This window comes from Lacerta agilis, chromosome 7 (assembly GCF_009819535.1).
Source record: "Lacerta agilis isolate rLacAgi1 chromosome 7, rLacAgi1.pri, whole genome shotgun sequence".
In the NCBI taxonomy this organism is placed as follows: Eukaryota; Metazoa; Chordata; class Lepidosauria; order Squamata; family Lacertidae; genus Lacerta; species Lacerta agilis.
The window spans coordinates 4,210,347-4,234,711 of record NC_046318.1 but is presented as its reverse complement, the minus strand read 5'-3'; the positions used below and the strand labels follow the sequence as shown (position 1 = coordinate 4,234,711).

General features: G+C 46.2%; 1 protein-coding gene across 2 annotated transcripts; it reads left to right on the top strand.

Annotated features, from left to right (window-relative positions):
• Positions 1-1,003: 1,003 nt before the first annotated feature.
• APBB3 (amyloid beta precursor protein binding family B member 3) lies at positions 1,004-21,538 on the top strand. 2 transcript variants are annotated; one of them, XM_033154200.1, is made up of 13 exons: positions 1,004-1,093; positions 8,322-8,500; positions 9,732-9,808; positions 11,157-11,217; positions 14,002-14,148; positions 14,632-14,759; positions 15,128-15,133; positions 15,215-15,329; positions 15,884-15,971; positions 16,279-16,362; positions 16,600-16,715; positions 19,105-19,293; positions 19,793-21,538. In XM_033154200.1, the coding sequence occupies exons 1-13, from the start codon at positions 1,045-1,047 to the stop codon at positions 20,024-20,026; spliced, it is 1,473 nt and encodes a 490-aa protein (XP_033010091.1). In that variant the 5' UTR covers positions 1,004-1,044; the 3' UTR covers positions 20,027-21,538. The 2 variants fall into 2 exon arrangements, with proteins under 2 accessions (XP_033010091.1, XP_033010092.1); XM_033154201.1 differs by lacking the exon at positions 15,128-15,133.
• Positions 21,539-24,365: the final 2,827 nt, after the last annotated feature.

The following is a 24,365-nucleotide window of genomic DNA, read 5'->3' as shown; positions in this document are numbered from 1 at the left end:
AGTAGCAGCAGCATAATGAATAGCTGGATGAAGATGTTGACCCAGTGTGTGACAACTATGAAAAGGGTGAATTCCATGATAGGAGTCGTTGGGAAAGGGATTGAAAATAAAACTACCAGTATCATAATGTCATTATACATGATGTGAGACTACACTTGTACTGTAATAGAGTACTGTGCACAGTTCTGGCCACCTCACTGCAAATAGGACATTGTGGAGCTGGAAAGGAGGCAGAAAAAGGCAAGCAAAATGACCAAGGGGTTAGAGCAGGTTACAATATTTGGGGATGTTTTGTTTAGAAAAATGTGTAATAAGGGGAAAGTGCTAAGAGGTGTATAATATTATGCAATGTGTAAAGGAAGTGGGAAGGGAGGAGTTTTTCTCTCTCATAATGCTAGAACCCTGGGGTCCTCCAATTAAGCTAAATGTTGGAACATTCAGGGCAGGCTAAATAATTAGCTACCTCAAGAGGCTGTAATGGCCACCCACTTGGATTGCGTTAAAAGAGGGCTGGATAAATTTATGCAGTGTTTGTGGCTGTGTTCTGGCTCCTATGTTTGAGGCAGTGTGCCTCACGATACCAGTTGCTGGCAATCGCAGCAGGTGTGGAAAGCTCTGGTCCTTTTGGTGGGCTTATCAGGGGCATGTGGTCCACCAGTTTGAGAGCAGGATGTTGGACAAGATGGGTCCTTGGCCTGATCCAGCAAGGCTCTTTTGATGTCCCCCCCCCCCCAGCCTGTTTACTCGGAAGTAAGATCAGCAGACGCTTCCTTCCACCTTGGGCTGCCATCCTGTGCACGCTTAATTTGGGAAGACAACAAGCCCCACAGGAGCCCGCGGTGCTTCTTGCGTCACGGCTTTGGGTCGCCCTCCCTCGTCAGCATCTCTCTCCTCCCGGATCTGCCCAGTCCGCGCTCTTCGCTCCGCCCGCGCACGCCAAGCGCAGCCCGCCCCGCATTCAGGAGCCGGCCTCTGGCACAACGCTGCTGCTGCTGTTGTCGTCCTCCGTGCTCGGGGCTGCTCGCCGCCCGACCGAGCGAAGTCATGCTAGGCAAGGACTATATGCTGGCCATCATCCTGGTCAACTGCGACGGTAAGAGCAAGGGGCGCCGCTTGGGATGGGGGAAGATGGTCGCGGCACCTACCCAGGGGTGCTGGGGGAGGCAGCCCCAAGTGGAGACCCCCCCCCCCCAGGAGAGCGGGCCGGGGGCCGGGGAAGAGCGAGGCGGGCGTCTCCAAGACGGATGCGGGCGTGTGTGTGAGCGCGCGAGCGCGCGCGCCTCTTCCCTTCGCCTGCACGGCTGTTTTGGAAGGGGCGCCACCAGGACTCCCCACCAGCCCCGTGCGGACACCATTTCCTTGTGTTCCTACCCCGCCTCGCTCACCGACCGGCTTGGGACTTCGGGCTCTTCGATCAAGTTCTTCTCCCGGGGAGTTGGGTGAGGGGTTACCCAGTGGCTCGGCTGAAGCAGCGAATGTCTGCGCCCCCTCCCCGTGTCCCCAGGTCCACCCTATCATAGCTGTCAACTTTTCCCTTTTTAAAAGGGGAATTCCCTTATTCCCAATAGGATTCCTCGCAAGAAAAGGGAAAAGTTGACAGCTATGCCCCCTATGTACTCCAAAAACCACCCAGGCTGTTTGTCGCTTGGGGAGAAAAGGAGGGAGTGGGAAACTTGCTGTCGAGGAAAGGGTTAAGGCGACCCCTTGCACTTCGCCGGAAGGCATCTGCAAGTGCTTTTCTCGACGCCGAGGGGCAGAAGATAAGCGCCGCCTGTTGTCCCGCTCCCTAGCTTTGCGTTGGGGGCGGGGGCAGCCTCCAGGGAGCTCTCCATAGTGCTGAAAAGAGAAACCCGCTGTACCCTAGGGAAAGTTGGCTGGAGTTCTGAAATCCCCCTTGAGTTCGCCAACTTCACAGGATTAGGAGTACAACACACACGCAGAGGATAAATTGTACCATATTTCATCAGTTTCTTATAGTGTGCAGAATAGAAAGGCAAGCCTGCGATGACTGGCATCGTCGGAGGGTTCTACAGGGCCAACAACAACCCAGACTAAATACAACTGTATGGAAGCACGTCCCTTCAAGTTCAGTGGAATTCATTCCCACAAGATACATTTAGGATCTCAATCTAATAGTCCAGGGATAACCACCTTCTGAATTACGCTCACCCCCAGTTGCTCTCATATTGACAGGAGAGCTCTTACTTCAGGCACTCTGAACTGCAAGAAAGTCTCCAGGGAACCATAGCAAGTTCTGCACCATAGGCATCCAGTTGGCCACTGTAAGAACATGATCCTGGACTAGATAACCCATTGTCCTGATCTAGTAGGGCATTCTTATGTTCTTCCTTGTTTCACTCATCAACCCTGCCTACCCCACCACCCCCACCAAATCCACTAATTATCTCCCTTTACCCCTCACCAAAGCCACCCCTCTCCCTCTCCTTACTCATGAAAGCCTAACTCATCATCTGCTCACCCCTTAGACCACATCAAACACCAGCTTGCTGACCTGGGCCCTCACCAGCCTTGGCTGGCTGGCTGGCAGGATGCCTCCCTCCCTCCTCCTTGCCTTCTAATGCTGCTGTGATGGCCCAGCAGCTCTGAGAGCCCAGTTTGTTGTCACATTGCAATTTGCAGCAGCACCTGTTGGTGGCCATGCAAAGTGCAGCGTGACAACATCCTTATGAAACTATGTATTAGGAAAGAAATATTGAAACCCTCTATGAACTTATGTAAGTCCCCTTCCTAATAACCACAAAACATGTGTCATATGATAAAAAATGTGAAGACATTTATTAAATATAGACAGGGGTGGTGTATGCTCTAGAGTTCAAAATCCTGGAGCTTATTTAGTTCAAAAAGAAGCTGTATGATCTGATGGATGGGAACATGAGTTACCACTGCTCCCCTAACACCCCATACACCCCATATATTGTGTGTAGTACAGCCAGTGGTACTGGACTTCTGGTATAAAATTAATAAACTTGAAGGTTTTTAAAAAAATAAAAAATAAAAGGAGTGTGGTGGGTGTTGAAAGGGAGAGTCCTTGTCAAAAAGGGGGAGGGGAGAAATGTAGTTATGAAGTTGCCTGCATGCTTCAAGGGTAGGAAGGCATACACTTGGGTGTAATATCACTAACCAAACCTGTGCAGTCTATGCTGCAGGACCTCTGGTACATCAACATAGTTATTTTGAAGTTTTGTTTGTTTCTTACAATGAAAGTTTAAGATAAAATAAACAACAGATCTTCTTCAATTTGAATAGTTTTACATAGTGTCCTCTAAAATAAACCACCAAGATAAAGTTAATTGTGGTATACTACACAGTAAAAGTAACAGATCCAGTGCTTGCCAGCATCACAAAAAACAACATTTATCTAGGCATGGATCTTCATGAGTTTTGCAGAGGGTGACAAAAAAAACCCCCAACAAATCACGGAAAATATATGCGGATACAGGGGCAAAGTATGGTTTGATGGTGGTTTTGAGGAGTTCCCTTTTGAAAAAGGATGAGGACCCATAGGGATCTATGCCTCAGATCAATGGTTCAGTCAATAGGAACAGATGTGATCTGTGATGTTATACTGCTGGTAAGCCTGTGAAAAAAACCTGAAGTTTCAAAAGGATGGGTGTTCCCTGGTCTGACATGGGTGTACATGTGTGCCTGTTTCTCCTGTCTCTGCCACTCCATTCTGTCTGTCTGTCTGTCTGTCTGTGTCTCTTTCTCCAGGTCTTTCTTCCACCTGGATTCATGTAGCATCCTACTTTCTCCTCACCTTCCCTTTCATTTCTGTTTTTTCCTTCTCTCAGTCACCCAGATCATTCTCCTTCCTCTCTGGTACCCTCTTTCCTTCTTACCTCTTGGTCATTTTGTTTGCTGTTCAGATGTGAGCCTGAGCCTTAAAAAGCACACAGAGCTTGGCATTTTGCTCTTCCCACCACCTCCTCCAGCTGTATGTACTCACAATAAAAGGGGTAGTGAGCACAGAGAGGGGGCACACATAGGTCCTACATGTGCCAAGGGAGGTCCTCATAACTGCCATTGCATCCATAGATGCCATACTGACATTCAGAACCTGGGCAACCACAAGCTCATTTGCCTTGTGCTGGCAGGACAAGAAACTTGGTGCCAGTGCACCTCTGTGTTGAGAGCATTTAACAGGCACAGCACCACACCCTCTCCTTGGTTACCACCTGCCAATTGTCACTTAAAATGTAGCTGGGTGTGTTGGAGAAGAGCTATGTTATTTGGAGATTCTCAAGATTCACTCTCAAAGCCAAAATTTTGCTCTGAACCTGTAAGATTTGCAAAGAGAGCAGGATTTTGCTAAAGATAAGTGCTTGCTAAGAAAATCACTCCCACACAATTTCCCAGCTTTTTTGAGCCCATCTGCTGCCTTTTTCCGGGGGGGGGGGTTGCTTCCATTTCTTTGCAAATAAAAATGAAGGAAAGTTACTACCATCCCTCATCCCAAATATTCCATCCCCAAAGCCTGAAAGTTGGGAGGTATGGGCTGAGCTGAGTTGTGGACATCATTGTTCTAGCCAAATCAATCCCATCTGTGAAAGCTGCATTTCCTTGATTAAATTCTCAGAGCTGGCACAAGCGTAACAATTTATTGGTTTGCCAAGGTAGGGAGGAGGAAGGTTAAGATGTTATTTTTTTCCTGTGCAACCATTTTAGTAAAGGGACAGTAGAAGAGGCAATTCTACTGTACAAAGGTTCCTCAGCAGCACAGATCTTATAAGAAGCCACCATACAAAAGCCTATCAAACCAAATACTATGGTGAGATGCACAAATTATCTAACTTCTTTTCTTCTTACTCTATTGCAGTATGAATTTGCTCAGAGCTGTAGTGATAGGGAGGATGTTTAACCCTTTTCCCACTGACCATTTGGCAATTAGAGTGGCCAGATGTAAAAGCAGACAGTGTTCTTTAATAGTTGTGTAGAAGTGGGAGTTTCAGAAGGTGCAGCATGTGTGACAAGCTATGCCTGCTCCAAGTCCCATTTCTGCATAACTATTCAAGGTGTAGGTGTTCTGTCCTCTTTCACATCTCATAACTCAGTCGACACACTTTGATTATGAAGGGGCCTTGCGTTGAATGCTGTGGTTTCATGAAAGCTGTTATCAGAAGCTCTAATTCTGGATAGTGTTGAGTGTTCCTAGTTGCTGTCCTATCCTAATAGTTGGGGTGCACACAGAATTAGGGACTCTTTCTTTCATGTAATTTTGGGCAAGTTCACACACAGCCTAGTGCAGGGGTAGGTAACCTAAGGCCTGTGGGCTGCATGCAGCCCAATTGCCTTCTCAATCCGGCCCGTGGACAGTCCAGGAATCAGCGTGTTTTTACATAAATAGAATGTGTCCTTTTATTTAAAATGCATCTCTGGGTTATTTGTGGGGCATAAGAATTCGTTCACCCCCCCCCCAAAAAAAATATAGTCCGGGCACCACATGGTCTGAGGGACGGTGGAGTGGCCCACGGCTGAAAAAGGTTGCTGACCTCTGGTCTAGTGTGTAGGCCTATGCACATAGTGGGCTATGGAAAAGAGCCAGTAAAGGTCTCCCCCACCCTGCCAATCTACATCATCTTTCTTATGAACTTGCTGTTTAGTATGAATAGCCTCTCCCTTCCAGTTCCCAAACCCCACAGCAGAGAAAATTAAGCCTACAGCTACCTCACTGGTGTTTGTTTGTTGTTTTGCTTCTTACAAGAATAATGCTGCCTTGAAAAACATGTATTATTCTTCAGTGATCTCCCCTTTTTATTCTTTCTGATCTTCAGATTGCACCATTACTGACCAACTGCTTCTCTACAGAGGGCAAGTTAGTGGTGGACTTGGTTAAACGCTAATCCTTTGTTATGTCCTTGCATGTGGAAGTCAGCAGCTGACAGTTTCTTGGCCAAACCTGACTCACTTGTTGTGATGCTAGATGATGAAAGTGGGGAAAGGATGGAGTGCCATTTGTGGCATTTGGATGCAAATAGGCCAAGTTGGACAGTGGAGGGTTGGGGCTTTGTTCCCACCACATTCCTTTATGCAGGTGGTCTTCCAGCAAAATTAGCTGTTGGTCTAACTCCCATTCCAGGCTGGTGAAGAGATAAGCTTGCCTCCCACATTCCTTGGATTTTGAAGGAAAAGAGAGGCCAGGCAAATGGAAGACACTCCCATTTCTCTTTGCAAAATGTGGATACCACCAATTTTTCCATAGTGGGTACTTCTGAAAACAAGAGCAGATGGCAGAGGTAAATGATTCAAACTAGAACTCAGCGTTGGTTGAATTAAGATGTCAGCTCACTGACTGAGCTACACTGAGTATGAATTTCAGGGCAGGGCACTATTTGGAGGAAATGGAAAATTGGAGCATTCTTTTTCAGGAAAACTTGCCAGATCCACTATCAATCTCCAGGATTTCCAGAAAAACTTTTAGAGACACAGTGTGTTATAGAAAAAATATACAAACCTGAAAGACCAACAGTTTTGCTATGGTTTGGATTTAAGTCTGCTTCACCAGGTGAGAATACACATAAGACCTGTTTTTGTGTTCACCTGAACACTTGTAGCCTCCAAGTGGGTATGGACAGAGATGAGCATGCACACAGGCTTCCTTTTAGACATCTGCATGGGGTTTCGAAGTGCATTCATGGGAACATGCTTCAAAACCTCATTGTGAAGAACCCCCCCCCCCGATAAGGCAGGGATCCTGATGGTGACAAGGTCTCTAACCACATTCAACTGAATGCAAGTGGCTGGGACTTTCATGTACGCCCTTCTTGTCCCCACTTTGAGCCCGCACAAGTTCAGGAAATTGCCTGCATGGGGGTATCATTAGGGTGAAGTCAACAAGCTTTAATTTTCATTTTCAACTAGTGAATTGGGAGCCAGTTTGATGAATCCAGTGGCAGTCAGGAGAATTTGTCTATTGACTCTAACAGTTAAGTTCTTGCTGTGCTTGTGCATACGGATTAGTCACTAGGAGTGTCTGCATTTTGCTCTGGCTACCCTTTCCAGAATGGTGTGAACACTCAGCCACATTTAGTCCAGCCGGAGGCACCCAAATCAACTGCTACTTGGAGGCTGTTTTATCTTATTTCCCATAGCAACAGCCTCAGCGTATCAGTCTGCTCACACCCAGCATCTTGCCACAAAGTTTGGCACAGAAATAGCTTTGTGTGGCAGGGAGAAAATTGCCCGGCCTTTGAGGTGCGATGCTGTGTGCAAACAGCTTGCTACCTGAAGAAGGCTGCTCTGGAGAATAATTTCAGATGGTCTGTGCATCATGGCTGTCCATCAGCGCAGGTCAGGCTCTTGGGTGCTGTTTCCTGGGAGACAACTGGCAGTCAGGAAATGTGTGAATGTCAGAAAGCAGTTTGGTTGGTGCTCCTTTGCTCTGATCTCTGCAGGCGGGAAGTGTCAACTGCTGTGCTGCTACTTCTGGCAGCTGGTTGAGCCACTCTAAAGGATGGCGAGACCTGATTAAATAGAATGCAGCTTGGCAGGCAAGAGACAGCAGGGCCTGCAGTATGTAATTGAATGGCAAGTGATGGATTATTCACCTTCTGTCCCCTCCATACTGGGAGAATCAACAGGATAATAAAGCAGAAGGGGCACACTGACCTTTGGGTATTTTTAGCTGTGTGCGCTGGGGCAGATACAGTTACAGTCATAGCTCTGCTCCTGGAAGTCCTGCAGGGAAACAGCAGGTTTCACATTTTGCTTTGCTCTTGACTCTGGTGCCTGTACATTCATTCTCCAGGAAAGTAGAGAGTGAGGGAAACTGGGCCCCATCTCACTCCTCGTTAAAACGGTGCTTTTTAGGATTTCCAGAAATTTCAAGTTGGTGGCCATCACCACTGTTTCTGGGAACAAATTCCATAGTTTAACTATGTGCTCTGCTTCTGCTATCTGTTGTAATGGCAGTGGGGTTTGTGGGTATTGATTTCCCGTCTTTACAGTGTTGAGTCTTCTGTTCAATGCTGAACCCCCCACTGTGTAATGTTACTACGCCCTTGACTTTTGCTCACATTTTATTAACCAGCTAGGGAGAGGAAGGCTTCAAGTTTAACCCTTGCAAATATAGGAGTAAATACTGACTGAAATTTTCCACTGGACTGCCCAGCATGCACCTGTCCTCTATTGTTATTCCACATTAGATATTTCAGCTGGGATATCCAGAAATTATGTGTCTTAAAATACAGGAGAACGTGGCATTTTGATGTATATTTTTTTCTACCTTTCTGTAGAAGCTGTTGTCACCATCCTTTGAAATGAAACTTGCCCTTTTCCTCACCTGATGTATTTTCTCTCTTTAGACAACCTATGGAACGACCAGAATCTGGAGGCAGATCTTGATCTTCCCCCAGGATGGAGGAAAATCCACGACTCCTCTGGGACCTACTACTGGCATGTGCCCACGGGCACCACCCAGTGGCAACACCCATCTTGCCCCTCTGGTTTAGCGCACACTGGGGAAGCTGCATTGCCAGAAACGGTATCAGGATTCCAAAACCTTTTTGTGTATGATTGACAGGACCCATGTGAAAAGTAATGCCAGCAGCCCAACCCTTGTTCTCTCTAGGGTTGCTATTTTGCTTTACATATACCCATAAATGCAGACTCACCTGTCTCTTGTGGTGACACATATACAGAGCCTTGTGTGGTAAAATTTAACAGAGTAGTAACTGTGGACTGTCAGTAGCACCTGGCACCATTGTAGGTTTGCATGCTTCTGCATGATCTTTTTGTTCTTACTGGGCAACAGGGACTTCTGGCTTTCAAAGCTGACACCAAAGACTGATAACATCCAGAGGGCATGAACTGGGGTGGGGTCAACTGAATCACTTGACTGGGTGAACAGCTGTGGAGAGAGGGAGACTACAGCTGCATTTTCCGTGGAGCTTCTGCTGCAAAATGCAATGTCTTAAAAAGCCTAAATTCGTTTACTTGGATTGATTTCAGTGGGTCTTCCAGATATGTTTAGGATTGCAGCATTAGTCAGCAGAAGCTATCCTGTAAGGTACTGTGAATGCCTAGGATAAAATAAATGTAATCAATGCTAAAATCTATTGATTTGCCATAATGATCTTTTTTTATTCATGCAGTAAAGTAACATTGTCTATTGGGGTACCAAACTACTTTCCATTAGGACTTGGCTCAATGCATCTGTTTTGAAAATCATGATAGAATTTGCTTTTTAGAAGAAAACAAATGGAGAGTACAACAAAATATGTCCTCAGCTCCTTTCAGAAGTTCTCTTCTTCACAGCTCCAGCCAGCCCAAAACAGAAGTCCTTGTAGTGCTGCTTGGGGCTTGCAGATGACATCTTTTTTTCCCTTTCCCACCTTTCTGAAATGTTCCTGTGCTGTGTAAATAGTGCTAAAGGACTCAGTACTTCATTTGAAGTGTGGGGATAAGAGCTTTTTAGTATCAATGTATACATCCCTCCAGAGTACTATAGGGGCTCCAGCTGGCCAATTCCCTCTCCTCCTCCCTCCTGGGATTTACATACATACATACATACATACATACATACATACATACATACATACATATATATCCCCACAAATGTTCCATGGCTCAACTGCTCGAAACCATAGACTGAATTTCTACATACACAGTTTAGCTGCTTAGCTGAGCCTCAATGTTAATAAAACAACAACAGTGCCACATTCTCTTCCTGCCTGAACGAAACTTTCACAACCTTCTTTTCTGTCCTCATTCAGGATCTTCAGGTTGCAACATTAAGACGTCTGCCAAGGGAGAGACCTATCCCAAGTCCGATGGCATCGCTGCCCAGAAGGTAGGGTTGTCTCCTGGGGGCGGGGGCACTTCATCCAAACACTAGGGCACATCGAATCTGAGTGAAAGAGGGCTGTAGGGCCTGGTCATGGTCTCTTCTGGTGACCTCACAGGTAACATAGTTCTGTGCAGATGCAGAAGCAAGCAGGTTAGTTTCCATCCCACAAGTCTTTGGTTTAACTTTTGAGTCATAAAGAAATACTGATCCTCTGCTCCAATCTCCATCCTACTCAGATGGCTCCACCAAAATGGGACTTCAAAGTACAGTACAGGCTGGAGGTGCCTAGTCCCTGCAAATCACATCAGTAGGGTTAGAGCTGACAAGCCTTTGGTTAGGACCAATGGAGGCTGGTACCATTGAATTAAACTTAATGTAAGTGAATTAAACTTAATGATGTGTTGGAGAGTTGAGATAGGAATAGGAATAGGAATAGGAATAGGAATAGGAATAGGAATAATTTATTATTGGCCAAGTACATTTTCCAACATACTTGGAATTTGTTTCGGCTACATTGCAATGGAAACATACAGACACTGTTCCTCTCACAATACAAAGAAGCAAAGAAACCCCACCCATATTTTACCTCCCCTTCAGCTATACAACTACAAATTTAACAATTTAATGGCACAAGGGAAAAAACTATTCTTGTGCCTGACCGATTTTGTATATGAAGTCCTGTAGCGACGTCCAGATGGAAGTAAATCAAGCAGATGATGACCGGGATGTAAAGGATCTGCTACAATTCTCTCTGCTCTCTTCCTAACTCGGGTAGCATAAATTGTCTCTATTGAAGGCAAGCTAACACCAATTACCCTTTCTGCAATTCTTACAGCTCGTTGGAGCCTTTTCTTGTCTCTCTTGGAGGCTGTACCATACCAAGCTGTTATAGAATTACAGAGAACAGTTTCAATGATGCCTCTGTAGAATTGGATCAACACTTCCTGGGACAATTTAAATTTCCTTAGTTGACGCAGGAAATACAGCCTCTGGTGGACCTTCTTAATAATACTATTGATGTTGCTTGACCAATTTAAGTTATGAGAAATTATAGAGCCCAGGAACTTAAAGGACTCTACTACTACAACCATGTTACCAAGAATGGAAAGTGGTGGCAGAACGGAAGAGTGCCTTCTGAAATCAATTACCATTTCTACTGTCTTTTGGGTATTTAGTACCAAATTATTTTCGGTGCACCACGAAACAAGATGGTCTACTTCCCTCCTATACACAGATTCATCGTCCTCCTGGATATCCACAGGATATCCACAGCTGCCACTCTGGGGATGAACAGAGTTATGCCACGACTGAGAACCTCCATGTCACTGCTATGCTTGTCTACCTGTTACAGGACATCAGTGAGCTGGCATGGGGAGGAGCATCACCAGGGCAACCCAGAGCTTGGCTCCAAGGTACAGTCAGGTGAGGTGGGGGACACAGGGGGTACTTAGCTCAGAAACCTGGCTGATTGAGGAAGCCCCTTTCTTTGAGCATAGGTAAGGCCCTTCCTTGGAGGCTGCTGCAGAACATTTGCCCCTCTGTGAGCTTTGTTTGTTTATTAAATTTGTACACTGCCCTATACGGTATACCCATAGGTCTTAGGGCAGTTCACAACACAATGTGTCAGGCTATTCATTGGAACCTGGGAGTCTCTCTCTTATTTTGGAGAAGCTGGCATGTGTCACTTCTGGTACTGCTCTGCAAATCATGGCAGCTGCTTTGAATATCCCCTTTGCATTTTACAGTGCATTCCCAGTATCATGCAATATGTTTTAACCACCCATTCATTCGTGTGAAAGATTGGCTAGATGGTATAAATGAGTAATCTATGCACATTGAGTGGTCTTATCCATGCCCTTTGTGATGGTCCCTCAACTATGCGGCTTAGGACCCTCGTACTTATGGGACCGCCTCTCCCGATATGCCCCTCAGAGGACCTTAAGGTCCACAAATAACAATAGTTTAAGGGTCCCGGGCCCAAAAGAAGCCAGATTATCCTCCACAAGGGCCAGGGCTTTTTCAGTGTTGGCTCCGACCTGGTGGAATACTCTGTCCCATGAGACTAGGGCCCTGTGGGACCTGACCTCCTTCCGCGCAGCCTGCAAGACAGAGTTATTCCACCTGGCCTTTAATCTAACCTGATCCCCTATTCCTTTCCCCCTTCCTTTTTTCCCCTGAAGAAACCCTTCTGGGTCCCTACATTAAAATTCCTCCCTGGTTTCCCTACTGGCCTAGCATGACTAACCTGGCCAGTTAGCCCTAGGGATCCCACTGGTGTTAGTTTTTATGCTGTTTTTTAAAGTTGTTTTAATCATTGTCTTATATTCGTTGTTAGCAGCCCTGAGCCCGGTCTTTGGATTGGGAAGGGCGGGGTAGAAATAAAATATTACTACTACTACTACTACTACTACTATCCTTGAACCCTGTGGCCCCTTTCCTTGATAAAATAGTTTATCAAGTAACTGAACTATTTTTAACTGATTAACCTGTTTTTTTTTTTAAACTGAATGATACCTCTCTTAAAATTATTTTTAAAAATTACAAGCTCCTTCCCCAGAACTTAAACACAGCCCAAGTATTTTGGAATCTATTGTTTTAGTTGGATAAGTTGTAATTTTAATTGTGAACTGTCTTGTGTGCTGTGCTGTGCTTGGTGAAGACAGATGACTAACTGTGCCACCCATCCCTGTTGTCAGATCACTATAAACATGTATAAAGTACCCTGCCTCAGAAGAATAAGTTATTCAATCCAGAGTTACCTAATACCTAATCAGAATTTAACAGCTCTTAAATCACACAGCACTGCAAGTCCAATTGATAGCAAAATAGTAATTAAAGAATGCTTGAGGAAGCGGGGGAGGGAAGGACTTTCTAAAAGCAAATTTTCAGGATTGGAACTTCTACCACTTCCAGTCAGATATTATCTGCAGAAGAACTTGTCTCTCATGTGGGCAGGAGATAATGGCCTTTCCCATCCATACCCTTTTAGGTAGGTTTATCCCTGACAGCATCTCCCTGCGGTATCACCTGTGATTTCTTTCGTTTTGAGAGTTCACATACAATTACACAGAGCTGGTTTGCTGTTTCCTTCTCTCACCTGAAGGCACGCCGTCCAACTTTTCAGGAGCCCAAACCAGGATGTGCATCTTCTGGGATGCACTCCTGGGTGAGTCATGTGACCCATGCCACGCTATCAACCCAGAAAAAGCACTTTTTTCCCAGGGTGAGATCTCATGCAGTGCCCAAAAACATAGGTTTGGGTGCCGCATGAGATCATGGCCCTAAAAAAGTGATTTTTTTTTTCAGGGCAAGAGCAGTGTAAAAAAACAGGATGTCCTGGGGCACTTGGGAAGTATGGGAATGAGGGGAAGTGTTTTTCCTACATGGGTAAATAATTACGAGATTTGGAGTAAGACAATTAAAGACTAGTTCACTGACACACCAGTCTGAGCTATGAATCCTTAACAAGCTACAATTTGATGAGGGAAAAGAAGCTAGGAAAGCCTCACTTTCTATACCTCTAGTTCTTCTCCATGCAGCACAAGGAGTGGGGGACGGACCTCAGAGGCCCAGGGGCTGAGTGTGACCCTCCAGGCCTCTCTCCCCAGACCACACACCTCACTGGCCCTGCACCCTCCTTGAATGTTTCTGCCTGCCTGGGATGTGTCATTGAGCACTGATAATGCTTATTGATTGTCTAGATGGAGGACAGAGAGGGGCGTGAGTAGGAACTAATCTATTGTGCAAAGGTGAAAACCACATTTCTTAGAATAATTGAGTTGGAAGGGACCCCAAGGGTCATCTAGTCCAATCCCGCTTGCTCCACCCACTTTTGCCTCTGGCATGTGAGCCATGCCCCCCCTGAAAGATTGCAGCCCCCAGGCTGAAAAAAGTTCCCCATCCCTAATCTGGTGGGACATCCTATGAATAAGGACAGGCACAAGGACTCCTTTGTGACATACAATGTGGTAAAGAAGGGCACAATGAATTTGGCGGTGAGGGTATCAGTTGATGCTCTCCAGAAGTGTACATGATGGCTAGAATTGAGGTACAGTCAGGGAGGGAGGGGCTGCTCCAGTTCACATTAGCTGAAACATTCACAAAAAGCTGCCAATGGCCTGGGCTTCATAGCCAATGGTGAGCTAGGAAGGCTGGAGACATGTCTTATGGTGACCCCTCCGCCCCTCTCTTGCCAGTGCTTTGTTGTGCGTTCGCTGGGCTGGGTAGAGATCCCTGAGGAGGACTTGGCTCCTGGCAAAAGCAGCATTGCCGTGAATAACTGCATCCAGCAGCTCTCCCAGAACAAGTGTGACGACTGGGATCCTGCGGACAGGTGGGGCGAGGTGAGTGCCGGAGGCCCAGGGAGAGATCTACTCAAATGTGTTTTCCCACATAGACTTCCAGCAGCCCTTGTGCTGAATGCAGCCATAGGGGCCAACTCCTATGTGGATGGGCATTGCCATTCTTGTGATCAATTATGTGAGATGGTGTTCACCTGCCCCCTCCATATTTTATTCAAGTTGTCACCCTTCAATGGAGCAATTGATTTCCTGGCTCTAGGCACTGTTTTGCATCCTTTCCACCTTTGGCAGGGACTCGGGCATGTGCTGCTGGGTGTCCCCGTTCCTCTTCCTTGTGCACCCATTCATTCCGTGGTATTACACACAGATGTTCTTATGCACTGCTGGGTGGATAAACATGCCAGCCCCTGGTTTCCCTAGGAAAGGGACATCATTATTGCTCTAGCTGCAAGAGTCAAGTGGAAGTTTTTCCCCCCTACCCCTGCACTGTATCTCAGTCACAGTCCTCTAGTCTTCCCTTTACAGGGCCAAAACATGGTGATGATCCTGAAGAAGGACACAATGAGTTTAGTGGATCCTTTGGACCAGAGCCTCATCCACTCCCAACCCATCATCAACATCCGTGTCTGGGGTGTGGGCTGCAACCATGGCAGGTGAGGGAACCTTTGCCCTGGGGGTGGAGAGGAGAGGGCATTTTCTGCTGCTGGAAATTAATATGAAGGACAACTCCTCAGTCTTTTAGCATTGCACCAAACTGGGGTACTGAGCCACAGGCCCTGTAGGAGGGAGAATCTTGAAATGGTGGTCTCTCTCTCTCTCTCTCTTTTTCTCTGTGTCCATCTTGCTGTGCTCACCTTGCCACGAGGTCCTTCTGCTCACTACAAAGAAACATTTGCTCTTCTTGCCAGAAACTACGGTATTACAGTTGATAGCACACAGCCCATTAAGAGGGTTGCTTCTTGAGGGATTCTGCACTAACCAGATTTTTCTTTCTTTCCCTACATGCTGTGCTTGACCCAAGGGACAGGTAAGGCCCCTTCTTCCTTCTGCAGCAAGGAACAGTGCCTGGAGCCCTGCCCTTGCTTACTGGGCTCTCCTCTCCTTGCAGGGATTTTGCTTTCGTGGCCAGTGACAAGGACACGTGTATGCTGAAGTGCCACGTCTTCCACTGCAATGTGCCTGCCAAGGCCATTGCCAAGGCCCTGCATGAAATGTGCTCCAAGGTATCCCTGCTGATTCTGGCATGGTTCTTTCCCTACATACACACATGCACACACGAGGAAGGAAGAGTGTCCCAACCCCTGAAGTGCAGCATCTGTCCCCTGCACCAGGCTGCTTTCATTTTGCAAGGAGGTGGCAGGTGGAATTTCATCCTGGTTGGCCGGGGGCTGGAAAGAATTCCTCTGAACCATGCATTCATCGGACCTCTGTATTGAATGAATCTTGTCCGATTTCTAGGAATCTAGCAGTCCTTGTTGGTGTAGGGGCACAGCTATAAGGAGAGTGGCAATTCTGTGCATGCTTACTTGGCAGTAAGTCCTACTGAAATAAGGGGGACCTACTTCTGAGTAAACATTCATAAAGCAAATGGGATTCCCACTTGAATTGCAACTTTTAGCCATTTCATTGAAGACTGGAAATATTATTTCTCTACTTTCTCCTGGGTTACCATCTAGGAGGGTCTTCTCCCTGAGCTTTGCCACCATCACTACCCAGGTTAAGGTGGGAGGTTCCAGCAGGTGGTCCCAACTTTTCATGACCTTTCTCTGTATTGCAGATCATGGCTGAGCGAGCCGTGGCAAGTAACAGCCTCAGCCGATCTGTTACCTTTGAACCTGTCACTCCAGATGACTTCTCTCTACAAGGTAACAAAAGTCACAAATCCCACGAGTCCCTTTCTGGGGCACCTGTCAGCACTTTATCAGTAATTATTCCCAGCTTTGGTCTAAAGTAGCATCCCTGCTTCTTCCTTGAAATAAAGTGCTGGATTTGGCTAATAGGACTCCCCCCCCCACCTACCCTGCCACCCCAGTTGGCTGGGAGAAGGTTGAGAGAACCCTCAGAACTGTGTCCGGGAGAGGAGAGGTTGTTCCATCAGGCAAACAGAAATGTTTGTGCTGATGAAGCATTTGTTTCAGTGTGACGTTGAATTCCTCCTTTTGCTCCGGGCAGTTGACATTCTGGATGCCGTGGGAGAGTCTGTCCGGAAATATGAAGCTTTGTATATTGGCACCTCACCAGTGTCCAAGGCCATGGGTAAGTAGCTGTGCTCTTTGAATTCTGCTACCTATCTCTGGTGTGTTCAATGGGGGGAGTTATTGCTTATGGGGCACCTCCTCCCTTACCAAGTCTGTCAACCCCTTAAATCTGAAGGAGGGGCCATTCTCTGTGCCCCCATTATGGTGGAAGTCTCGAAAGAACCCTGTTCTCTGGCTGATGAGCATTCTCACTTTCCCTTGGACCACCCATTTATTTCTTGCCTCACCACTTCAGGGATGGATGTGCTAAATACTGCCATTGAAGACCTGGTGGGCAGCCGTGGCCGTGACCAGTGGACTCCATCTGTTGTCAGTGTTTCAGACTCAGTGATGCAAGCAGACCAAGCTGAGGTAAGGTTCCTTGTGATACTGGCCACCCTGGCAGCTTTCTCCTCTTACCAAGTGACTGACAGTAGCACTCCTATCCGGCATCCTGCCTGCCCCAGAGGCTGAGAGACTGGAAAAGGAGCTAGACCTATGCCATAATCAGGAGCTTGCTACATGTAGTCAGGACATCCTAGCTCTACATATGCCAAGTAGAAATCCAATGATTTTATATCTAATTTCCCATGCCCTAGTTCATCTATGAGCTCTCTCCGGATGCTCAAGGCTACACAATGTATGTTATGTGTGTAACCCCAAACTCTGTCCTGCTCTGCCCTGGAAGCATTTGATCATCATCAGCTTGATGCTGTAGGGATCCTCCATGAGCAGTGCAAGCTTCCTCGTGCAGATGTTTCTCCTCCAATGCAGGGAGGGCAACAGAGCAGACATTGTGTTTATGAGTGCAGCCTCAGTATTTTACTGTACGCTAGCCATTTTCCATGGCAATCTTGTGATCTAGACAAAGCTAAGCACTTTCAGATCCCATTTATTTCAATGAAAGAGATTGATGCAACTGCTTAATTGTCCCACCAAAATCAATGGAACTTTAAAGTGCTTCGTTTTGGCTGGATCATACAAGTCCTATTGATTTCAATCAAAGAGTAGAACAGTTTCATTGATCTTTTCCATTGAAATCAATGGGACTGGATTATGTGCATAGTTTGATTTAATTTATTAAATACAAATTTGGAAAACAGTTCACTAGTGGTCATGCAAACCCCTCATTAGCCCTTTTGTTCTCAGTGATTTCAGTTTTCAGAGAACAGATGACAAACACAATAACACTCTGAATCAAGTCCAGAGAAAGTGACTTGTAGCTGGTTTGTTCTATTGATTTCAATGAGAACTAATCACAAGTTTCTGTGGAATGAGGCTGAGACAGTTGCAAAACATCTTTCCTTTTATTGATCTTTTTTTTAAAAAAAAAAATTGCTGCCTGCACAAACCCTTTTTATTCACAAATACATATTTCTGAAACTGAAGGCAGAACTAAAAGAAATTTGTTTGAATAAACATTTGTGCAGCCAGAGAAAATACCGATACATTCTGTTCATAGGTTCTCACAAAATAAAACAAACTGTCTATAAGAATTATGTGCTGGTGGCAGTAATTGTTAGGCATAGTCTCAAAGCAGAATGCCAGAATAATACTGCCACTTAAGATATACATTTTAGCGGTAGTCACAAATCATTAGGAGGCATTGCTGGGGTCTCCATTGAGATCCTGTATGTGCACTGACTGACAGCTTCCTTGGTTCACTTGAGTATTCTTCACTCTGCACACCCCTTCACATGTCTTAAAAAAAATATCAACCTTCTACTGTCCACCACCAAGAGTGCCAAAGGGTGAAGAAGGAATTAAGAAAGGAAGCAGTGGAGGGTAACATCAGGGTGACAGGAAAGTCTATTGTAGAAAACTGCTGCAGCCCGTGTGCTTTTATTTATTTATTTTTAGTTAAGACCTTTCTTTGGATGGACTGAATTGGTACAGAAGACAGCAAAAATGATATCTGGTGAAAGAAATTATTAAAGAGTTGCCCCTGATACACTCTGGGCAGCAGCATTTTCCCACTGTTTCCTAATGCCTTTCGAGATCCCCCCTTCTTTTGCTAATTTCTGCCAAATATTTGAGCACCTGGCACGTACCATTTTATTTTATTAAAATTGTGAAAGTGGTTGGGATTTCCCCCTGGAGCTGCACTGAGCCTCTGGGGGTGCTGCACAACTATGGGGAAGACCCCCTCCCTACTTTCCAGTTCCAAGCTGGAAAGGAAGTTTAGAGATGGTGTTCAAAATTCCTCTGCAACTCACTGCCTGGCTATACTTTCCCTCTGGCTTAACGCTGCAATCCTATGTACATTTATGGAGGAGGAAGCCCCAATGAATACAACGTAAGGGCTGGGCTGAAGGAGAGGGACAGAGTCTTAGTGACCACATATTTTGGGCTGGTTACCAATTACCAAAGCCAACCACAGTTTGTGGATCTTATTGCTGTAAGGATTACAGAAAGATAACCAAGAGCCCTGCTCAAGGACTTCAGTGCATGGGTGGGGGGAGGAGAGGCGATATCATTCCACCAGGCAAGCTGCAGTATAACAATGAAATCTACCTTTAGATTTTTTTTCTTATTGTTTCCATTTAGCATGCTTTACAATGCTGGAAGCCTATGCTATGATTATGTATTAAATTTGTATATCAAGGCCACTGCATCAGGTTTATTAGAATGTGCACACAGGTTCAATATTTGGCCTAGGGCATATAAATATTAGTACCTAGGATAGAACTGAAGTGCAGGAAGAATGCTGGTCTGGATGCATCCTTAAGTCTAATCTCTTTTGTGTTCTTTCTTTCTTGAGGCTGAGGCTGAGGACGGCTCTTGCCTGTGGGAATGTCAGGTCCGCTATGTGACTTTTATTGGGATTGGGAAAGACTCCCACACCTTCGCACTCATCACTGACATGGGCCAACAACGTTTCCAGTGCACAGCTTTTTGGTGTGAGCCAGATGCCGGCACCATCTCAGAAGCGGTGCAGGCCGCATGCATGGTAAATGCCAAGACATTTAAGCAGGGCTTGCTCAGTAGTTCATATCCATTTATTCATTGACTACATTTACATCCCATCTTTTCTCCACCGTAGGATCCCAGGCACCATACATAAGGTTCCCTTCCAAACACTGGCCAGGCACTGTTCAGCTTCTGCAAGGGAGCTGCAGCCTTTGCAAGGCCTCTTAACCAACACTGCCCACTTTGAGCTTCAGAGTGGACCAGTCTCACCCCACTTCCACCCCATCAGTTAGAAACCCTAGTGTTTGATCTCTGCACTCAGCGGTTTCAAAGCACCTGAAGCTGGGATCCTGCATCAAAAGTTCTCATATGTGCATTGTAAGCACTGATGATGCTGTTGGAGCTCCACCCCCTTACTTATAAATGTGCTGCACTGAAAGAATTTATCTCAGAAAATAACTAGATTCAGCAACCACCAGGTTTTGGTAAGCTCTGCCCTCTGTAAACACACCATGATTTGCTTATTGTTTTTTTGGTAGGTCCAGTATCAAAAGTGCTTAGTGGCTTCTACATCGCGAATGAGACCAAAGAGTGGCTCACGCTCCATCCTGAAGATGAAAAGGACAGTGTCAGTGGACTCACCAGTCTGTTCCTTTCCTGTCACAGGGCACTCCCTGCAGAAAAATGGCAGCGCGGCCACTACACGCAAGAGGGGTTTATTCTCATTCTTCGAAGCATTTCGCCAAAAACATTCCATGCTACACACCCCTTAGCCCAAAAGATATGGTGTGAGACAGGGATGGTGGGCCCCTTGTGATACTTAACAGTGGCCTTCCTTTGATATCCAGGTTCAGAATGTAAATAGCATACTTTTGTCTGTTGACTCTTTCACTGAATCTAAGAGCCAACAGATCCAAGCAAATCTGGCCCCTGAGAGAGGACTGTGGCTCATTCTAGACATGTTATGCATAGTTTTGCTAGTCCTTTGCCATGTAGATGCTATGAGAAAGAAGCAATGTTATTTTCAGGGGGAAGAACAAACAAAGCTGCACCTGAATGTTTCGATAATGTTCCTTGGCATGTGGAGTAGGCAGCATCCAATGCATCACACAGGCTTAAAACGTTGCTCCTGCTTGCCAAGGGTGGCTTATGGAACAGGGCACAGCAGGCATGCCAGCTTGAAGCAGTAGCTCCACTTGGTTTTTTGCAGTAAAAGCTGTGAGTCACTCTTCCTTCCCCAGCTTGTAGCATGAATGCTTGGCATACGAAACCTGACTGCAACCCTAGGCAGGCCATGGAAAAGCCACTTGTGTTCATTTGCGGCAGCAAATAGATGCTTGTGAGCCTCTGGATTTATCAGATGTCAGTACAGATACACATTTCCCTTGAAAAGTGACGAATAGTCTCTTCTTTTTGAATCCGCATACTGAGACATAAGGACTCTCTCAACCCCTCTCCCTCCCTAAAACTGCTCCATAACAGTTCAGGGGGCACGGAGGGGGAGGAGGGGGGTGTCACATTTTATTGTTCAATTGGATGTTCTTCACACAGTGCTATGTTGGCTACAGCCCATACACTGTTCCTTCAATGCCACCACACTATTATCTCTTCACAGTATAGCCTGCAACAGGCCTGTGGTTCTTTGGCAACGTCTGGGCTAATCCTTTAACTTCTGTACGTGCTGTAGCAACTATTCTTTTGAAACAAGCCAGTGACCATAATGAAGCCTAGAATAATCAAAGGGTGCACTTAGCTCCGGTGCTCACTAGCAAAATGTCTGGTATGTGAGTGAGAGAGAGGCACCAGCACTCATTACTGTCCTATTAACACCAGCATGCCTAGTCAGGCACTTGGATTGGGAACAATGAATTGACCAGAATATCACTGTAGGACCCAATGCTGGCTAGCAACTCTGACAGACACAAGTGATTCACACTTGTAAAATGTAGGTAAGGAGAATATAAAGCTGCCTGTGGATTCCCCCCCCCCCATTTTTTTTTAAAAAGGAAAAGCCTATAAATATTGAGAGCTTATTGTACCAACACTGGCAAAAGTGACTGCTGAGTCCTATTTGATCTGTGTCTAGAAATGTGGAGTGCGGCTGGTGCGATGAAAAGGTAAATCTCCAAACACGTTCCTTTCTTTTTCTGTTTGGGAGATAAGGTAACCCATCAACTTTATCTTATTTATAACTAGCCCCAGATTAAGATAGACTCATGTCTACCTCAGTGATACTTTATATCTGATCATTTGTGCAAATAAACTACTAATATGGAAGAAATCTAGAGTTGTTTTATCTTTGGTCTCTGTTTCCAGGTAATTTTACTGGTGCTAGAATGAGCTGCTGATATGGGTGGGAAACGAATGACTTCCCTTTGGTGTCACTGTCCAATGCCAACTCTATGGCCATGCTCACTTCCAGGCTAAAATGGAAGTGGAAAAGGCCAAGTTCTGAATGAGGAGCTGAGTCCTTTTCTATGATACAGGTAGGCAGCAAGTAAGCCTAGATCGAATAGGTCCTGCCTCCTGTGGTTTGTTACCTATCACAAATGGCAGTAGAGAAGTGGACTAAACGGAAGGAGTGAATGGGCATTTGCAGGTACAGTGTGAGGTGAGTGGTCTGCCATCTGCATAGCTGCTCATTTTCTAATGTGCCTTGGTCCAAAGAGTAGGGATATCTGCAGAGAATAGTTCTTTAGGAGAAAAAATTACCAAAGCAGACAGGGAAGTTTGTGTTTTTTGAGGCCTATTAAAACCCAAAGATAAATGCCTCCATACAGGGCCGTCTTAAGCATATCCGGCGCCATGGTGCAAAGCTCCCTCCGGCGCCCCCCCCCCCCGTTTCCCAGAGTTTTTTAGGCAGGACGGCACTGCCGGCGGGGCTGGAGGAAGCAGGCAGTGGCTGGAGGGCGGCTCCTTCGGTGGGGAAGAGGCAGAGGCTGGCCGTGGTGCCTCCTGGCTCAGCTGGCCGCTTCGTGTTGCAGTGGCCACAGCAGACGGAGGCTCCAGGCATGGCGCTGCATGGCAGAGGCGGGTGAGGGTGGTGAGCTGATGCCGGGAGGTGCCACGTTCAGCCTCCGCCTCTTCCCTGGCTCCCTCCAGAACTTTGTGCCCTTGCGTCCCACGCCACTAGCCTCTATGGGTAAGACGCCCCTCCCTCCATACAGAGGGAACATCTATGAAAGGGATCAAGGCCCAACTAAAGCAACTTATGAGAAATTCAGGATTGTACCTTTGCAGTATGCTTAAGGACAGGAATCTTGTGTGATTGAACTCAAACACTGTACATTGAAAATATAACAATTCATGCTGGATTAATTTTAGACAAAGCTGAAGGGGTTATGGAAATACTGGGCCTTGGGCTGTGCACTTCTATGAAACGAAAAGGCAAAGATGCAACAGACCATTAGACACTGGCAGCACAGAGACTGGCATGCAATAAAACAAAAATCTGTATTAACAATGCATGTGCAATGCTGTGGGGGAACTATAAGGAGAGCCTGCTGGATCAGGTCAGGGGCCCATCTAGTTCAGCAACCTATTCTCACAGCGGCCAACCAGATGCTTGCAGGATGCCCAAAAGCAGGACCTGAGCATAACAGCACTCTACTTTCCTGTGGTTTCAAGCAACTGGTATTCAGGAGCATTACTGGCATCAATCATGGAGAAAGAACAGAGTCATCATCAGGGTTATTAGCCAAGTGGAGTATATGTAGGAAATATAATACAAATGTTTGTTTTATTATATCATATCATATAAACAGGCAGGCAAACAAAAAAAAAGTCATATAATGCACACAGTGACTCAGATGCAGTGCCTATCTCTAGCTACAACACATAAGGATTATGGTAAATATAGCAAGGTCACTTAATATGGGAAATATCAGAATGACAGCAGCGTTGATTGACAAATAGCATCAAAAAAGAGTTACATGGCTTGCTGGTATGATTGCCAGGATGCTCCAAGATGAAGCTAATCAAATGCAGCACTAGTCATGCATGAGCTGCAATGATTGCCAAAATAACAAAACCAAAGATGAATACTTTTGCCATCTATGCTCTGATTCCCTCTAGGTTAGCTTACTACAACGTGTTAAGTAGGCTGACTTGGAAGATGGTTCAGAAACTCCAGCTGGTGCAAAATTTGCTCACCAGGACAAGGAGGTTTAAGCATATTACACTGATCCTGGCCCAACTCCACTAGCTGCCAATTAGTTTCTGGGTCCAATTCAATGTACAGTGGTACCTCGACCTACGACGTTAATGCGTTCCGAAGGCGCCCTCGTAGGTCGAAATTTTCGTAACTCGAAGGGCGCTATCACCGGAGGGAAAAAATTTCATACGTTGAGAAAACCGCATTAAAAACCTTGTAAGTTGAGGTATCGTGCCGCCGCTTCCCCTTCGTAGGTCGAAAAATTCGGAAGCGGCGGCCATTTTTTTTCTCCCGGAAGTCATTCGCGAGTCGAAAACGACGTACGTCGAGGAGCTTGTAAGTCAAGGTCCCACTGTACTGGTTTTGACCTATAAAGTCTTAAATGGCTCAGGATCACAGTACCTCAAGGGCTGCTTCCCCCCTATGAACTGACCTGGACCCTGCAATCATCACCTGAGGCCCTTCTTTGGCATACAGCTGATGAGGGCCAGGGCCAGTTATGGGAAGAAGCCCTCAAGCAGGACCAGAGCCCAAGAGCAACTCTCCCCTCCTGCAGTTTCCAGCAACTGGTACAGTGTTGTTGTTCAGTCGTTCAGTCGTGTCCGACTCTTCGTGACCCCATGGACCAGAGCACGCCAGGCACGCCTATCCTTCACTGCCTCTCGCAGTTTGGCCAAACTCATGTTAGTAGCTTCGAGAACACTGTCCAACCATCTCACCCTCTGTCGTCCCCTTCTCCTTGTGCCCTCCATCTTTCCCAACATCAGGGTCTTTTCTAGGGAGTCTTCCCCTTCATGGATCCCCTTCATGGATCACTGCCTTGTCGTGGCGAAGGGGCTTGAATTACTCAGGGAAGCTATGGACAGGTCAAGATGGACAGGTCATAGCGGAGAGTTTGGACCAAACGTGATCCACCTGGAGTAGGAACTGGCAAGCCACTCCAGTATCCCTGCCAAGAA

What these genes read in the sequence shown, in the direction of transcription:
- APBB3 (XM_033154200.1), top strand. Translation starts at nt 1,045, where the DNA reads ATGCTAGGCAAGGACTATATGCTGGCCATCATCCTGGTCAACTGCGAC. An exon ending in CTGCGGACAGGTGGGGCGAG is followed by an intron (nt 14,149 to 14,631) that starts GTGAGTGCCGGA and finishes TTCCCTTTACAG; the next exon opens with GGCCAAAACATGGTGATGAT. An exon ending in ACCAGTGTCCAAGGCCATGG is followed by an intron (nt 16,363 to 16,599) that starts GTAAGTAGCTGT and finishes TCACCACTTCAG; the next exon opens with GGATGGATGTGCTAAATACT.